This window comes from Periophthalmus magnuspinnatus, chromosome 3 (assembly GCF_009829125.3).
Source record: "Periophthalmus magnuspinnatus isolate fPerMag1 chromosome 3, fPerMag1.2.pri, whole genome shotgun sequence".
NCBI classification, from domain to species: domain Eukaryota; kingdom Metazoa; phylum Chordata; class Actinopteri; order Gobiiformes; family Gobiidae; genus Periophthalmus; species Periophthalmus magnuspinnatus.
Genome location: NC_047128.1, coordinates 2,101,224 through 2,117,276, shown reverse-complemented (window position 1 = coordinate 2,117,276; position 16,053 = coordinate 2,101,224). Strand labels below are relative to the sequence as shown.

Here is a 16,053-nt window from a genome sequence, read left to right as displayed (position 1 = left end):
GGAGAGGAGAGAGGAACAGAGGAGAGAGGAGCAGAGGAGAAGAGAGAGGAACAGAGGAGAGAGGAGCAGAGGAGAAGAGAGAGGAACAGAGGAGCAGAGGAGAAGAGAGAGGAACAGAGGAGAGAGGAGAAGAGAGAGGAACAGAGGAGAGAGGAGCAGAGGAGAAGAGGGAGGAACAAAGGAGAGAGGAGCAGAGGAGAAGAGAGGAACAGAGGTGAGAGGAGCAGAGGAGAAGAGAGAGGAGCAGAGGAGAAGAGAGAGGAACAGAGGAGAGAGGAGCAGAGGAGAAGAGGGAGGAACAGAGGAGAGAGGAGCAGAGGAGAAGAGGGAGGAGCGGAGGAACAGAGGAGAGAGGAGAAGAGGGAGGAGCGGAGGAACAGAGGAGAGAGGAGCAGAGGAGGGAGGAGCAGAGGAGAAGAGGGAGGAGCGGGGGAACAGAGGAGCAGAGGAGGGAGGAGCAAAGGAGACACAAACAAGGAGGAAGGAGCAAAAGAGAGAGGAGCGGAGGAGACACAATAAGGAAGGAGGAGCAAAGGAGAGGAGAGAGGGGGAAGGAACAGAGGAGACCCAAACAAGGAGGGAGGAGCAGAGGAGAGAGGAGCAGAGGAAGTAGGAGCAGAGGACGTAGGAGTAGAGGAGGGAGGAGCAGAGGAGGGAGGAACAGTAGGGACACAGCGAAGAGAGAGGAGCAGAGGGGGGAGAAACAGAGGAGACAGAGCGAGGACAGAGAAGCAGAAGAGGGAGGAGTGAAGAGCAGAGGAAGTAGGAGTAGAGGAGGGAGGAGCAGAGGAGACACAAACAAGGAGGAAGGAGCAGAGGAAGTAGGAGAAGAGGAGAGAGGAGCAGAGGAGTGAGGAACAGAGAAGACACAGCGAGGAGAGAGAAGCAGTGCAGGGAGGAACAGAGGAGCAGAGGAAGAAGGAGTAGAGGAGGGAGGAGCAGAGGATGGAGGAGCAGAGGAGGGAAGAACAGAGGAGACACAAACAAGGAGAAAGGAGCAGAGGAAGTAGGAGCAGAGGGGGGAGAAACAGAGGAGAGAGAAGCAGAAGAGGGAGGAGTAGAGGAAGTAGGAGTAGAGGAGGAAGGAGAGAGGAGCAGGGAGTACAATAATTATGTCCCAGGGTGTGGTCATGACAAGCTCTTAATGAAGCGGCCATTTTGAAAGTATAAAAATCCTTATATTTTTTGCCAAAACTGACAGATCTTAATGTAGGATTTGTGTGTTTTGATGATCTGAACATAACATGTGAATTGAACTTGTATCTTTCTAAGTGGCTCTTCAGCGCCCTCTGCAAAGTTCAAATGGGATGGAAAATTTTTGCTCATAATGAAATTTGGTACACTCAACCTTTATATGATTCTGAACAAAAAGACTAATAACACACTCTCTACATCCACATTAACATGGCCACACCTCAAAAAAGTCAATGGAGAGTGGAAAAAAAGATTTTGTCATAATCCAGTGAAATGTGGTACACGCATTCTTTATGTGACCCTGAATAAAAAGTTCTATGCAGACCACACCCTACCTCAAACTTTAAGTAAAGGAGTGCCCCAAGGCTCAATTTTGGGCCCCCTACTTTTTACTATTTTTATTAATTCTATTGGTCACAATTTAAAAGAAAGCCACATACATTTATATGCAGATGATGCTGTTTTGTGTGAAACTGCTCCTTCTGCTGATCAGGCACTTTTAAAACTGCAGCAAGATTTTAATGAAATCCAAAACTCCCTCATAAATCTTAAGATGTTTTATATCTCGGATTTGGCTTGATGAAAACTTGTCCTTTAAAAAACATATCTCAGAATAATGTAATAGTTTAAAATCTAAATTATCATTTTATTACAGAAACAAATATTGTATCCCAATGAGTTACAGAAAAGAAATAGTGCAAGCGACCTTCCTGTCCGTATTGGATTATGGGGATGTGGTGTATGTCCAGACATCAGCCTCTGCTTTGAAACCATTGGATCCACTATTTCACTCGGCCCTTTGCTTTGTTACAGGTGATGGATTTGTATCTCATCACTGTGTCTCTATGAAAAAGTGGGTCTGTTAGAAGAGAACAGCACTGCATTAAGTTTATCTATAAGGGATTACTTCAAAAACTGCCAGAAAACCTCACCTGTTTGTAAATTATTGATACTGGAACATTTAACACCAGATCACATGATGCATAAGGCTAAGGACGAGCCAGAACTGAGACGGGAAAGAGGCTTTTAGCTGTTTTGCTTCACAAAAATGGAATATGCTCCAAGGAAAAGCAAAACTGGACACGTTGGTGACACAATTGCAATTTAATGATCTGATAACAAACTTGTATACACACACCTGCACTTGTTATTGATGTTTTTTATGGACTTATTTGTTTTGATTGTTTTTTTCGGTTTGTGTTGTATTTTAAACAGGGCACCCATGAAAAAGAGAGTCCAAGTGTCTCATTGGGTCCCCCTGTATAAATAAAGATAAATAAATACAAATAAAAACATGAAGGTGGCCATTTTGAATCAAAATATGCAGATGTCCAACGTACTACAAATTTGTCATATGTCCAGCTGATCAGTTGTGAGTTCGTCAGATAAAAAAAACATATCTGGGATCAAAATTTGTTAAAAGAATTTGCATAAATGTCAGGGTGTGGTCGTGATGAGCTCTCAACTAAGCATTTTGAAAGGATAACATCAGAACAGACCCAGTGCAGCATGTGTTTATTTTGATGACCTGGACATAATAAGAGAATCCAACTTTCATCTCTCAAAATGGCTCTCCAGCGCCCCCTGCAAGCATGTCCTTTATGTGATTCTGAACAAAAAAAGCCAGTAACCATCCATATTTACATAGCCACGCCTCAAAAAGTCAATGGAAAGTGAAAAAAAATGAGTTTGTAATAATCCAATGAAAGACTTTCCTGCCATATTCAAATGCAGTACCCTTTAGAAGTTTGTTTTTTTTTTCTTTTCCCAGATATAGCTGATTCAGAGTCGGAGTTTGCCTTCAGCTATAGAGTTATAAATGTCCTGTGTCATGGGGATGTAGCCTTTAGAGTCGTCGAGGAAAAATAGAGGCTCTTTGATGATCGCCGGGTCAAAACCTTCTTCCACCAACTTCCCCTTTGTCTGTTTGTATGTGCCCGTCACATCCAGGGACGTCTGAGGGAAAAAATCATCATCATTTAATAAGAATAACTATCCAGGCCCAACCCTGCTTAACTTCTGAGATGAGAAAAGTACTACTAAGACTACTACTCCTTTCCGTTTACCCCAACACCAGTAGAAATACAACAGTAAAACAACATATTTTTAGATATAGTTGTAGGTAACTATATTGAGCCCTGTCACGATAACAAAATTTGAAGTTTGATATAAGGATGAACTAAATATAGACGCTAAACGATGATACTGAAACAAATTGATGCCACCGACACAAAAACCCAACAGCAGATTTAAACCACAAAGACTATTATAAATCTACAGTATTGTTAAAAAAAATCATCAGCTGCAATAAATAAACAGCAGAATGAAACACTTTAGTACTTGGTTTGCATCTGTAATGAGTTCGTAATTCAACTTTCTACATGGCAAGTCTCGTCATAAAGCTAAAAAAGAACCAAAAATGTCCCCAGTACTGCAAAGATAAAGTACTCATGATAAAAACTGACCTCAAATAAATATTGTTCCATTTAAAATATACTGAGCGATAAGTCTGACTGTATTTATTCCAAAATGTACATATTCCATTAAGTCGTTTTTCTGGTAGCGACTCCACCACTTGGCTTGTTTCCATGGAAATGTTATTGCATTGCTCGGCGTGTTCCGTAGTACAGCATTAAAATGATCTTGAGTTATCCTAAATTTGTTATGCAAGGTGTTTTTTGCCCTTAACTCCCACAGATCTGACCTGTAACTTGATGGTGTCACCTGATTGTCTCATTGCTTTGCCTTTTCCACAGTATGGCATTAGAGACAAGTAGGTGCAGGACTCTTCATTAGAAAAGTGACATAGTTGACCTTTAAGTGAGAGTTACCTGTATGCGTATAAAGCGTGGCCGTGCGTAGCTTGGGAGAAAGCTCTTCACGTGCTGATGAGTGGCTTTACAGTCAAAGTCCATGTTGTCTCTGAGCTTCAGCGCTGCCATCCCAATACGGCCCTCATGACCTACCAGCCCAAGAAAAACACCTGGTTATCACAGGGCACACAAATAACTACAAATAACCACAACACAACAACACCATAACAGTAAACGTAGAAGTAGTCAAGTATCTGTACTTTAATTTAATACATTTTGAAGAGGATACTTTTTACTTGTATTTCACTACATTTGAGAGCGGGTATCTGCACTTTCTATTCCACTCTTTTTTTTAAACTGGACTGAAAAAAAAAAAAAATGTATTATTGGTTTGAGGCCTGCAGAAAAGGTGGCAGGTTTATTTTGTTCACAATTTGAGCAAACAACAATATACAAATAAAACAGCTAAAAAAAAAGATTGATTCAATTGTTTGTCTTTATCAAAATCACTACATTTGTGTGTGTGGGTGTGTGTGTGTGTGTTACCTGGAACTTTAACTCCGTAGACACTGGCCTCCTCAATGCAGTCCACTGTGAGTAAATGGTCAGTCACTTCTGTACTTGCCACATTTTCTCCTTTCCACCTGCAAAGTTAAAAATACACTAACTATAACATGACAAAACATGTGCCAGGTAAAATCCTCCAGCTGAGGTAGTTCTGACCAAGCCTCGCTCAAGATCTGAACATGGGTCCCCAGACACGGCACTGCGGTGCTCAATGCTCCTGACACACACACAATAAATAAATAGCTATATAAGCTGTATAATAAATATGTTTAATAGCAATAAATATGAATTAAAACTACAAGCAGCGATAAAGGGCCCTCGTAAACCTTGTGACCGTAGAAGGACATGATTTCTAGCTTGACATGTGATTCAATATTTCCAGTGTCATGTTTGAGATAAATGTTTACGACCCATTGTAACTTTGCAGGGGACACTGAAGAGCCATTTTAAAAGACAGAATTTTAATCCACACATCATTTTGTTCAGTTTATCAGTATACATAGACACTATATTGGGTTTGTCTGAATCAGATGTTTGCAAAAGTTACAGGAATTTAAAATGGATACTTCATTAAGAGCTCATTATGAACACACTCTGGGACTTACGTCAATTCTTTTAACAACTTTTGACCCCAGATATGTCCTAATGATGCGTGAATGTCTAATGAATGTCCTAAAGTATGAGTGCTGGATCTTGGACATTTATATAATTAGATTCAAAATGGCCGCCTTCACATCAGTGTTAGAGTGTGGTCCCCAGAGACTTTTTTTTCTCAGGGTCACATCAAGGGTGTGCGTTCCAAATATCATTAGTCTATGACAAACAAAAATGTTCTACCCCATTGGAACTGTGCAGGGGACGCTGGAGAGCTAAGATAGAGGTTTAAGTTGCATGTAAACCAGGATATGCATAATTGGTTCAATTATAGCCAAGATAGTCCAGACCAAGAATTGCTCAAGATCTAGAGATGGGTCTCTGGGTGTGACTAGCAGCCTGCTACCGGAGGATAGCAATTCTGAATAGCCCACATGAAATGAGATCTGTCTCCCCAGCATCAACATCAGGCAGCCGGCCCACACGGAGTTGTGTGTTGAAAGTCTGTGCAGTGGAGCTAGCTTCACCTTCATTTACAACGCGTCACTGTCCACATCATGGGTCGTAGCCTATTTCAAAACAGCCACAATAGTCTTTGTCCCTAAACAGTCCAATGTCACATGTCTAAACGACTAAGGATCTGTGACCTCACCTCCATCCTTGTCAAATGCCTGAAGACACTGGTCATCAAACACATCAAAGCTGCAACAAGCAACACCATCTTGGACTAAACACCACACTGTGCAAGCCACAGCTCCTCCACCCTTTTTGTCCACATTGGGGTCCCCCAAGAGTGTGTGCTGAGCCTCCTCCTCTACACTCCATTCACATATGACTGCTTTGCCTCTTTCTCTTCCAATCTCATTGGAATGAGTTGCAATATCTAGTATCATTGTGTCATAGAAATAATCTGGTCCTAAACATCAAGAGCAACAGACTATTGAGACTATTGAGATACACCACCGCTAGGAGATAGTGCTATCAGAGATGTGAGACACAGAGGAATCCAAACATGATCCTATCCCAGTTACAGTTTCTGAGATTACAAAAGTCCTGCCAAAAGTTTTGTCAACACACTGTACATGGGTGCAGTTGAGACTGAAGTCTTGAAAAGGGATTTCACTAAATTATTTGAGGAGCTTGATAAAGTGGAGGTTAAGACGATCATCAGTGGACCTCTTCCTAACGTAGACAGAAGGAAGATGAACAAATTTGCCTGGCTGTTTCAGCTGAACACATGGCTGTTCAATGCGTGTGCACCCAGAGAATTACACTACATTGAGAACTTTGATCTACTCTGGAAACAGATAACCTCCTCCACACTCTGAGGCTCCGGCCTGGACAGAGTCCTGGCCCAGTGAGAGAAAAGAGGAATGAGAGAAGCATTCCTGCTTTGCCAGCCAGAGACTGAGCCAATGTGTCAGCACCACCACCACCCCCACCCCCAGAGAACAGGTCAGCAGCACCACCACCTTCCTCTGTCAAGGATTCATCTCCAGCGTCACTTCCCCCAGGGCCTTCGTCACAGGCCTTCACTCACTCTCACTCCTCACTCTCCTTTTCCTCCCCACCTTCACCCATGGCCCTTCCCAACCATCTAGAAAGTCTCATCAGATCAGGAATTAAGATGGCTCCCCTCAAACCTAATATAGTGCAATCAAGAGTTCTGGCATCAACTATGCTCAACTCTTCCCTGTACTCACCTACGCCCCCTCGTCTTTCACCCAAACTCCCCCCTACTCCACCTCCTCAGCCCTCACCTGGTCCCTCACCCAAACTCCCCCCTCCTTGCCCTTCTTTTCCTTTCCCCAGAGCTATTAACATCAAGAGCTAGGACACACGGGGCCTCTGCTGTCTCAGGACATACAGTCATGATAAAGATAATGTCGTGTTGTGCCCTGTGATGGAGCTAAATCTGCAGTTACGCCACACAGACTGATTAACCGTTATCTTCTAACAGGGAATGTGAAGTCTAACATCCAGTCCTACTGAAACTAATCTGAAACTTGCTGTGCTCAATGTCAGATCTTTATGTAACAAGTCATTTTTAATTAATGATTTTATCTCCTCTTTTAATCTTGACTTCATGTTTTTAACCGAAACATGAAAATCAATGTAATGCAATTCTAGTGAAACCAACTCCACCCAACTTCAAATTTGAATCTGAAACATGAGCAAACAAAAAGGGCGGAGACTTTGACAATGTTTAAATCCAGGCTCAAAGCGGTTCTGTTTAGCTGTGCATATGATTGAAAGGTTTTTATATGTTAATTTTATGATGATTATTTGTGATTTGTGATGTTTTGGTTTGTTGTATTGTGATTTTTCTGCATTTCTTAATCTGTAAGGCACTTTGAATTACTTCATGTACGAATTGTGCTATACAAATAAACTTTCCTTTCCATGAGTGGATGACCAACTTTAAATTCATCTTAAACTGAGGAGGTTACACTGGGGTTATTGAATGGGCTCTTGCACCTTTTATATTTCATTTTACATCAAAACTGTCTCGGTCCTAGTCAGGGCATGAGCTACTGAATTTTGTAGTAATCGTAAACATGAAATATTCTTTTTGGAAGATCAGAAACGGGCATTACAATAGTCTAGACTGGTGATAAAAGCATGCACCAGCCTCTCCATATTGGCCAGAGAGAGAATAGGGCAGACTGGCTATATTGTTTAGGTGATAAAAATCAATTTGATGTCTGTGTAATCCCTCAGAAGTCCAGGTATGATCCACAGTAAAAGAAAAAATTGAATCTGTCAACTGGTGAAGACGTTTTGCTGCTCATCCAAGCCACTTCTTCAGTTCTGGTCAGATTGCTGGTGGACACTGCCTTATATCTGTCTGAAGGGAGGAGCTAACTACACTGAAAGTAACACACCTGTTGTTTGCAGTTTCTGTTTGTTGGCTAGGTCTAATGAGCTGCACCAAGTCATATTTAGGACAATCATTCAGGCCCTTAATGGGTGCTCTCACACCTATTAGCAAACTGGCTTGACCTATTGTTTTATTCGTTTTGATTTTGGTCTGGATTTCTGTGTATTAATGTGCAGAGTAAAAGTCAGCTCAGGGGCAAAAAAAAAAAAAAAGAGTCCACGTTTTTCACTTGGAGGTGGATTAAAAGGTAGAGGTCTTCCAGTTTAAAATTTAAGAGCAACTTCCTGTATTTTTTCTTTTCTTCTCAACCTTCTTTCCACAAACTGCCACCTAATTGATAAAAACTATGATCAATATTTACCAGACACTATCCCACCAAACCAAGTAATAACACATGAAAAAACATGAAAACCTGTCATAGTACAGAAAATTGATTACATTGTAGGTCAAATAGTTAAAGTGTCGATTTCATTTGACCTGAAGGTGTCTCCAGTTCGGTCTTGGAAGTAAACAAATCCATGTTGGTCCATCATCAGTAGATCTCCAGTGTTGTAGTAGCGATCTCCTTTCACAAAAACATCCTTCAGTATTTTCTTCTCTGTTTGTTGTTGGTTTTTTGCGTATCCCTCAAACGGTGATTCTTTTTGGATCTTCCCAACCAGCAAACCAGTCTCTCCTAAGGCAAAAAGATGAGGTTGCTAAAGGCGCTGTATCTAATTTTTGCAATTTTAACAACGTGAAAAATGTGTCTATTATGTCTATTAAATCTCTGTTGTGAAATATCATAACACTAAGAACATGTCATTTGAATGGTGGTGCGTTCAGGGACTCACCTCTGGGAACCTCAATACAGAAGCCTTTAGAGTTTCTCACAGGTTCATCTTTTTCTGTGTCGTATCTGATGAAATAATATCTGCTCAACTTCTGTAATAGTTCAATACGTCAACATTAGACAACAGAATGAACTAGACAGTGCATTGGCTGAAACCACTGAGTGACTGACTGAGCACAATGACAGTTTCAAAGTGACAGACTTGGTTCTCAAAGCAGTGACCCTGCCTTATATGTATCTGGAGGGAGGAGCTAACTACACTGAAAGGAAAGCAACTAGTTTCTGGTTGTTGGCTAGGTCTGTTGAACTACACCATGTGTAGCCCGAGTCATATTTTGCATAATGGTTCAGCACCCATGGTTGGAGAATCCAATAGGGGCCTGAACCATTATGCAAAATATGACTCAGGCACAGTTCACACATAGTGTAACTCAATAGACCTAGCTAACAAGCAAAAACTGTAAACAAATAGTGGTGTTAGTTTCAGATAGATTTAAGGCAGCGTCCAGTAATCTGACCAGAACTGAAGAAGTGGCTTGGATGAGCAGCAACATTCACTTTTTGTCCAGTTGACAGAATTGAATTTTTTCATTTACTATGCTTTAAGTACCAAAGATCCACCTAAAACATAGGCATAGAATCAGAACTTAGGAGAAAAGGTTAAACTATTCCCTACACATAACAAAAGAAATCTCAAATCTGTCAACTGGACAAACGTTTTAGAGTGAAGATCTTTCGCTGCTCATCCAAACAGTTCTGGTCCGAACTGCTGTCTTTTGAACCTAAAAAGCTATATATTTAGGTTAAAAAGTAGCTTCATGTGGAAGTGGAAGCAAGAGTTTGGCTCCATCTTGTGGTTAATTGCACATACTGCAGAAATGCTGAGTACAGTATCCAGTAGGGGGAGCCCTTTACAACGTGTGCTTTTATCCTCCAAGTTCTGCAAGCTGTGTTCTTCACAGCTGGCACAAGTTAAACCTGATTGGAGTAATTTTCTTGGCTCACACAAACAAAAAGCTTGGAGAGTTCAGCCATAGTGTGGTTACATCACATGTCTGGTAAACCTAAGGTTGATGGTTTGAGACCCAACTCTGCCACCTTCAAATTGTCACTGTGCACAGTCACTTGAAATGGCATTTCAAATATTGCATATTCATTTGCATTGAAAATACGGCTGTGTAACGGAGTATCTTTTGATAAAATGACATGTTAAGACCATCATACCTTTTAATTTACCCTGTGGAGGGCCACATAAAATGATGTGGAGGGCCACATTTGGCCCTCGGGCCTTGAGTTTGACACATGTGCTCTAGAGTAATACTGATTTTAATCGGCCCCGCCCACTTTTACCTTTAAATGCTACTAAACTGTGCTTTCTTTGTGGTGGCACTTTTGGTTAAGCAGGAATAACTGAAACTTTGCGAAAGGTTTTGCCACTAAAATATGATATAAAGTAAATAGATTTTTGTAAAATGTTCATGTGACCAAAAGTCACTGCATCTAATTTCAACAAGATTTTAAATGAGCTGTAGACTGTATACAACTCATTTGCTTTATATTGCACTGATCAATCAACCGACTCATCTCAACACTCGTACCTTTAAGTCCTAACAGCTTAAAAGGTGCACTATGTAACTTTTTGGTGCATGGGTTGACTCCATGGATATGCCACAACTTTGCCTGGAATGTATCACAGTGTGGCATTTAACTTATCCATCTTTATGGAAACAAGATACAACTAGGTCATGTTACAGGTCAGATCTGTGAAGACGCATAGTAATAAATGAAATGCAAGATATGTTTAATGCCATACTCTGGAAGATTCTAGCCAGAGCAATAACAATTTGGGGAAAATTTCTAATTCTTATGCAGAGTAGGACAAAAGATCGTGTTTTGAAGAAAATTATGGTATTTCAAAAATTGCAACCTTTGTGATTTGCTACTTGTGTCCTCTAAAATCTTGCAGCCCCTTTGCCACTATATCAATTTAATCAATTTATGTGTTTGTGTCTTGTCTTACTTTAATAAAAAAATTTTCTTTGCCGACGGCTCCGAGTTTCCCAGTGTAGTTGACGAATGAGACGTTTCCCTCTGTTGACCCGTAGCACTCACAGATACGAATGTCGCCAAATCTTTGCAGAAACTCCTCCCATGTCTCCAAACGAATCCCATTGCCCATAGCAACTCGCACTTTGTGGTTCTTATCATTGTCTTTCTGAGGAATAAAAATATAACACTTGGTAGATGTTACATTACAGTAGTACTCTGTACAGTAGGGTTGCACAGTTGGGCAAATAGCTAATTGACATTCACAAGCTAGCATTAGCCATTAAGGTTAAGGTACAGTTTTTGACCCTGTAGTAAAATTTGTTCTCTGCATTTGACCCATCCTTCAAGGCCACTGGGGCAGTGCCGTGTCCGGAACTCATCTCCATGATCTTGATGCTAGGTTTGGTCAGGAGTACCATAACTGGACGATTGTATCTATGGTGTATGTTTTGGGTTGATGGGGGAAACAGGAGTGCCCAGAGTAAACCATAGACGTCATCAAGTCGTTCAGCTCCAGTCAAATGGAGTTCATCAAGGCTAAAAGTCAAAGGATACATTTGGAGACAAGTTCCATATGTGGACTTCCGACCACGAGTATTATCACAACCAAAGAGCCAATGGCGTGAGGTACACTTCTTGCTGTGAAACTTCTTGCTGTGCAGGCATGAATGTTTTTATGGGTAGCTCTATTGTTCTCTTTGTCTCTTTTACTCCAATAGAGCTAGCTGAATGCAGGCCCATTAAGGCTAAAACTGTAAACTGTTTACACTTCCAGTGTCGTTAGCGCCTCCCTTCAGATAAATATAGGGCAGTGTCCACCAGTAATCTGACCAGAACTGAAGAAGTGGATGAGCAGCCAAACATCTTCAGTCTTACAACGTTTTGTTCAGTTGATAGATTTAAATTTGACTTTTACAATGGATCAGACCTGGATGACTGAGGGATTACACAGACATCACATTGTTTTATCTCCACGTGCTACATTCTGAGGTGAGCCAGCTCATGAATGCTATCAGGAGCCTGGCCACACCACAGTGGAAGTGTCACATTCTTACTTTCAAATGTTTGTCCTCTGGTCATCTCAAACTATATAAACTTGGTTATTTGTATCATTTTGGGGTCTGACCTTGGCAGAGATGCTGTTGGCTGCTCGGTTGAACCTATTTCTTACAAGAAATAAACTCTCCGTGTTTCCTTCAACATTCAGTGCCTACAAACGGAGTCTTTTTCTCACCTTTTTGTTGAAAAGGTGAGAGTGACTAAATCTAAATGGGCCCATGGTAACTGCTGTGTGTTTGTAGAGGTCTAAACTAAGTCTCTTAAATTACCTTGGGTGAGTTGCAGAGGTACCGCATGATCTCTCCTATGTATTGGATCGCAGTGATGTTGTATTTTCTACAGTCATCCCAGAACTGAGAGGCAGAAAACTTGCGCTTCAACACAATCGTTAAACCTACGAATAATAGAGAAAAAAAAACACAATATTGAATAAATGGAGTTACGAGTTACAATACTGAACCTATGAATTCACGCCGTCTCATATAGTATTACTAATATTAATATTACTGTTGTAAGTGTAACCACATTTTTGAATCAAATCATCAAATTAAAGAGGTCACCTCTCCAAGAGACAGAAATTTCACCAGAAAAGTCCCACAGGGCAGCTTTAACCTTACCTCTGTCGATGGCCCCAGTGAGTCCCATGAAAAAGCCCGAGCCGTGGTACAGGGGGAGGTACAGGTAGATGATGTCGTCTGAAGTCACTCCAGCAATGGTCTGGAACGAAGAGGCGGACCACAGCTTCATTTGGGAGACCACAGCCGCTTTGGGGAGACCTGTCACACAGCACGGACAAGTTATAGCTATTTATGAGTTTTTAAAGCATACACAAAAGTCAAAACTAATTAAAACTGCAAGCAGTGATAAAGGGCCCTTGTAACCCTTGTGACTGCAGAAGGGTGCACTTCAGTGGGAGGGCTTTCTATCAACTCTGGCTTTGGATCTGGATTTGATAAGAAATTGCCACTATCACATTGGAAATAATTGTTTCAGTGTCATTTTTACTTTGCAGGGGGAGCTGGAGAGCCATTTTCAAAGATATCCTCCTGACTACATATGTAACTATTCTCTCTGGAATATCTCCAACCCAGTGCATACTACTGAAATAACTCCTTGTGACATCTACAGAGGCCATTTAGAGCTTTTCAATGATACCAAATGTGAAGGGGTGGGGCTTTAGTACCTTTCTTTTTTCATCAAGGAAAATGGTGTCCGTCGCTGCAAGCACATTTTATGGGAAGAGGAAAAGTAAATGCATTTTAATTTTTGGCTTGAAATGTTGGTGGCATATTTAATGTCTTTTAACAACACGTTTAAACATTGTCTAATTAATTTTAATAGTTTTTTAGGGTAATATTTAAAAAATGTCCTGTGTAGTGGACATTTGTAGTTATTTCCTCCGTTTTGTTGTGTTTTTTCAACTGTTCTTTTTTTTCACATTGACGTTCCAGAGTATGAAGTGATCTCTTGTGGAGAGTCAGGCCCCTCTTGACCAAAGTAAGGCACGGATGTCTAAATCTGCCTAGAACAGGAAAATTGTGCATTGACGAGCAAATGGTTCCATTTACTGGTCTCTGCCCAGTGCCCCAGTGTGTACCAGTTAAAACCCAACTGGACTAGAGGTGTTTGTCTTGGCCGGACCAAATGGCCTGGTCTTGGACTTTGAAGTCTACCAAGACAAGACTACTTTAAGAGATATGGGAGGAAAGGGCGTTGAAGAACAAGCTGTTCTTCATTTGGCAGAGTCTGTTCTTCAAGGAACAGACTCTGCCATGAGAAGTTAGTTATCATGAACTTATACACACACACACACACACACACACACACCCCCACACACACACACACACACACCCCCACACACATACACATGTGTATATATATATATATATATATATATAGACCCCCAAGATCATAGGGGCTAATAATCACCCTCCTCAGTGAAATCCATGAAATGGAGAGGACAGCAGGTCAGTAGAATAAATTGATCTGATCTCATTTTTGTTAGTTCCAAAAATATTGAATCGGTATATTGGGGATTGTTTAAAATCAGATCATAGTCTGGTTACACAACAAATGAAAAGGGTGTGATTACTGGAAATTCAATTCATCTCTTCTTAATGATGACTTTTTCCTTTAAGAAACTAAAAGATTTATTATAGATTTTTTTTAAATCATTAAAATTATATACCTATATATTAGATGGCAACAAAATACAATTCTGAGAATAAATGTGCGGAGGCCAGGTGAAAAATGTTTTCTTGATATAGGGCATGGTGCAGCTGTAGTGGATCTTATTGGAGCGTACAGACCCAGACACAACCCAAAACTTGAGTGACTAAATTCCCAAACTCCAGCATCATGAAGCGAGTGACTCAAAAAAATGTAAATATCCAACTAGGGGCATTATGTGGGAATGCACTGTAACTTACACATAAAAATAAGTCCATGTTTATCCTTATTTGTTAGGGATTAAGTCTAAAAAACATATATTAATCTTATGACTTGCAGTCCTTTTAACTGACAACAATCACTGTTGTGTTGAATAATGGCACCAACCTCTGACCTATTTCCCTTTTGTGAACAATCATAAACTTTGTGAACGATCATAAAGAAAATAGATTACTCACAGATAAGATATAAGTGTTAATCTGATGACTCCAGAAATCAGATAATGATGAGATTTTTGGTGTGCGTGTAAACAGAGCCAGGGCCTTACCTGTGGTCCCAGAGGTGTAGATGTACAGAGCCGGGCTGCTGCCTTTAACATTGGCTCTGAGCTGCACAGACAGGGGCTGGTCTGAAGCCTCCTGGATCTTATCAGACAGAGTCTCAATACCGTCCACACAACTCTCCTGTCCCAAAACAAACACACGTGCACCCCCATCCTTCAAACCAGGCAGCACCTCCTCTACCGCCCCCTGCAGATCTGACAAAAGAACAGAAACAGGAGCAATCAAACCAAAAGAAACACACAATGTGCAAATCACTAGTGTTTTATAGTGTTGTAGTCAAGACCTCACTAATCAAGACCAAGACCAAGACCTGTCCGAGACCACAGGGTCCCGGGACTAGGACTTTTTGGGTAGCAGCAATTAACTGCGCCAAATTTGCCCCCGTGGGTTCTCCAGGGTTAAAAGTCTAACCAAGGTGGGGTTCTAGATTCAGGATCATTATAGTTGGCATTTGGCTCTGTGTGTTACAGTAGCTTCTCCATAAACTGTGATGACCAGCCTAATAGAATATAAGATTCTATAGACTAATGATATTTATACAGATGGGGAGAGACTAAAATGAATATTACGCACCAGCTCCAGCCACCAGGACCTTTGCGTCGCAGCAGGAGAAGCAGTGGAGCAGAGACTTGGAGCGTATGTTTGTGTTGAGTAACGCGGCGGTGCATCCCAGTTTGGCCAGAGCCAGCCACAGCCACACGAAGTCCGGCTCGTTCCCCACAAATACAGCCGCCGTGTCGCCCTCCTTCAGGTCTGTGTGCGTCTGCAGCGCCCTGGCCACTTTGTTACTCTCATTATCCGCAAAACTGTACGAGAAACTGCGGCCCTCGAAGATAAGAAAAGTTTTTTGCGGTTGTTTTTTCGCTTGTTCCAAAAATCTTTCCAAAACGGTGTAATATGGTGTTTTCTTCTGAAATTTGGCCATCTTTATCCCTATCCCAGTAACGCTGATGACGTATCTTAAATCGTGCAAAAAATAGGGATATTTTTTGGAAATTTGAAAAATCAGCCCCAACAAACCAGCGAGAAACGTGTAGAGTAGATTCACAGACATTTTGTGAACTTTCAGACCTTCCTTTGAAATGTAGGCCGTGCAAATATTAACAAGGGCCTGGGGTCAATAAACAGGGTGATTTGAACGAACTGGTTATCGAGTCCTCTGGCGCGCGCAGCTCCAGATTCGGTTCTTTAACTGCGCATCCTCAGTGCGCCCCTCCCACGGCGCCCACGAGCCAGAGGGTCAAAGTCTGTACAGGGGTCAGGCCCAGCACCCCTGGGAGTCACCCTCACCCCACCCACAGGTCCCTACTTTTATGAAAGTTTACTCTTTAT

The 16,053-nt window shown here is 41.4% G+C and overlaps 1 protein-coding gene across 1 annotated transcript; it reads right to left on the bottom strand.

Moving 5' to 3' along the window:
* Positions 1 to 2,692: 2,692 nt before the first annotated feature.
* On the bottom strand, positions 2,693 to 15,882 carry LOC117386848 (long-chain fatty acid transport protein 2-like). Its single transcript, XM_033984220.2, has 10 exons — positions 15,295 to 15,882; positions 14,706 to 14,915; positions 12,607 to 12,765; positions 12,259 to 12,383; positions 10,902 to 11,096; positions 8,883 to 8,973; positions 8,527 to 8,725; positions 4,554 to 4,651; positions 4,026 to 4,156; positions 2,693 to 3,150 (listed from the first exon to the last, which is right to left on the bottom strand). The coding sequence occupies exons 1-10, from the start codon at positions 15,773 to 15,775 to the stop codon at positions 2,977 to 2,979; spliced, it is 1,863 nt and encodes a 620-aa protein (XP_033840111.1). The 5' UTR covers positions 15,776 to 15,882; the 3' UTR covers positions 2,693 to 2,976.
* Between the last annotated feature and the right edge of the window lie 171 nt (positions 15,883 to 16,053).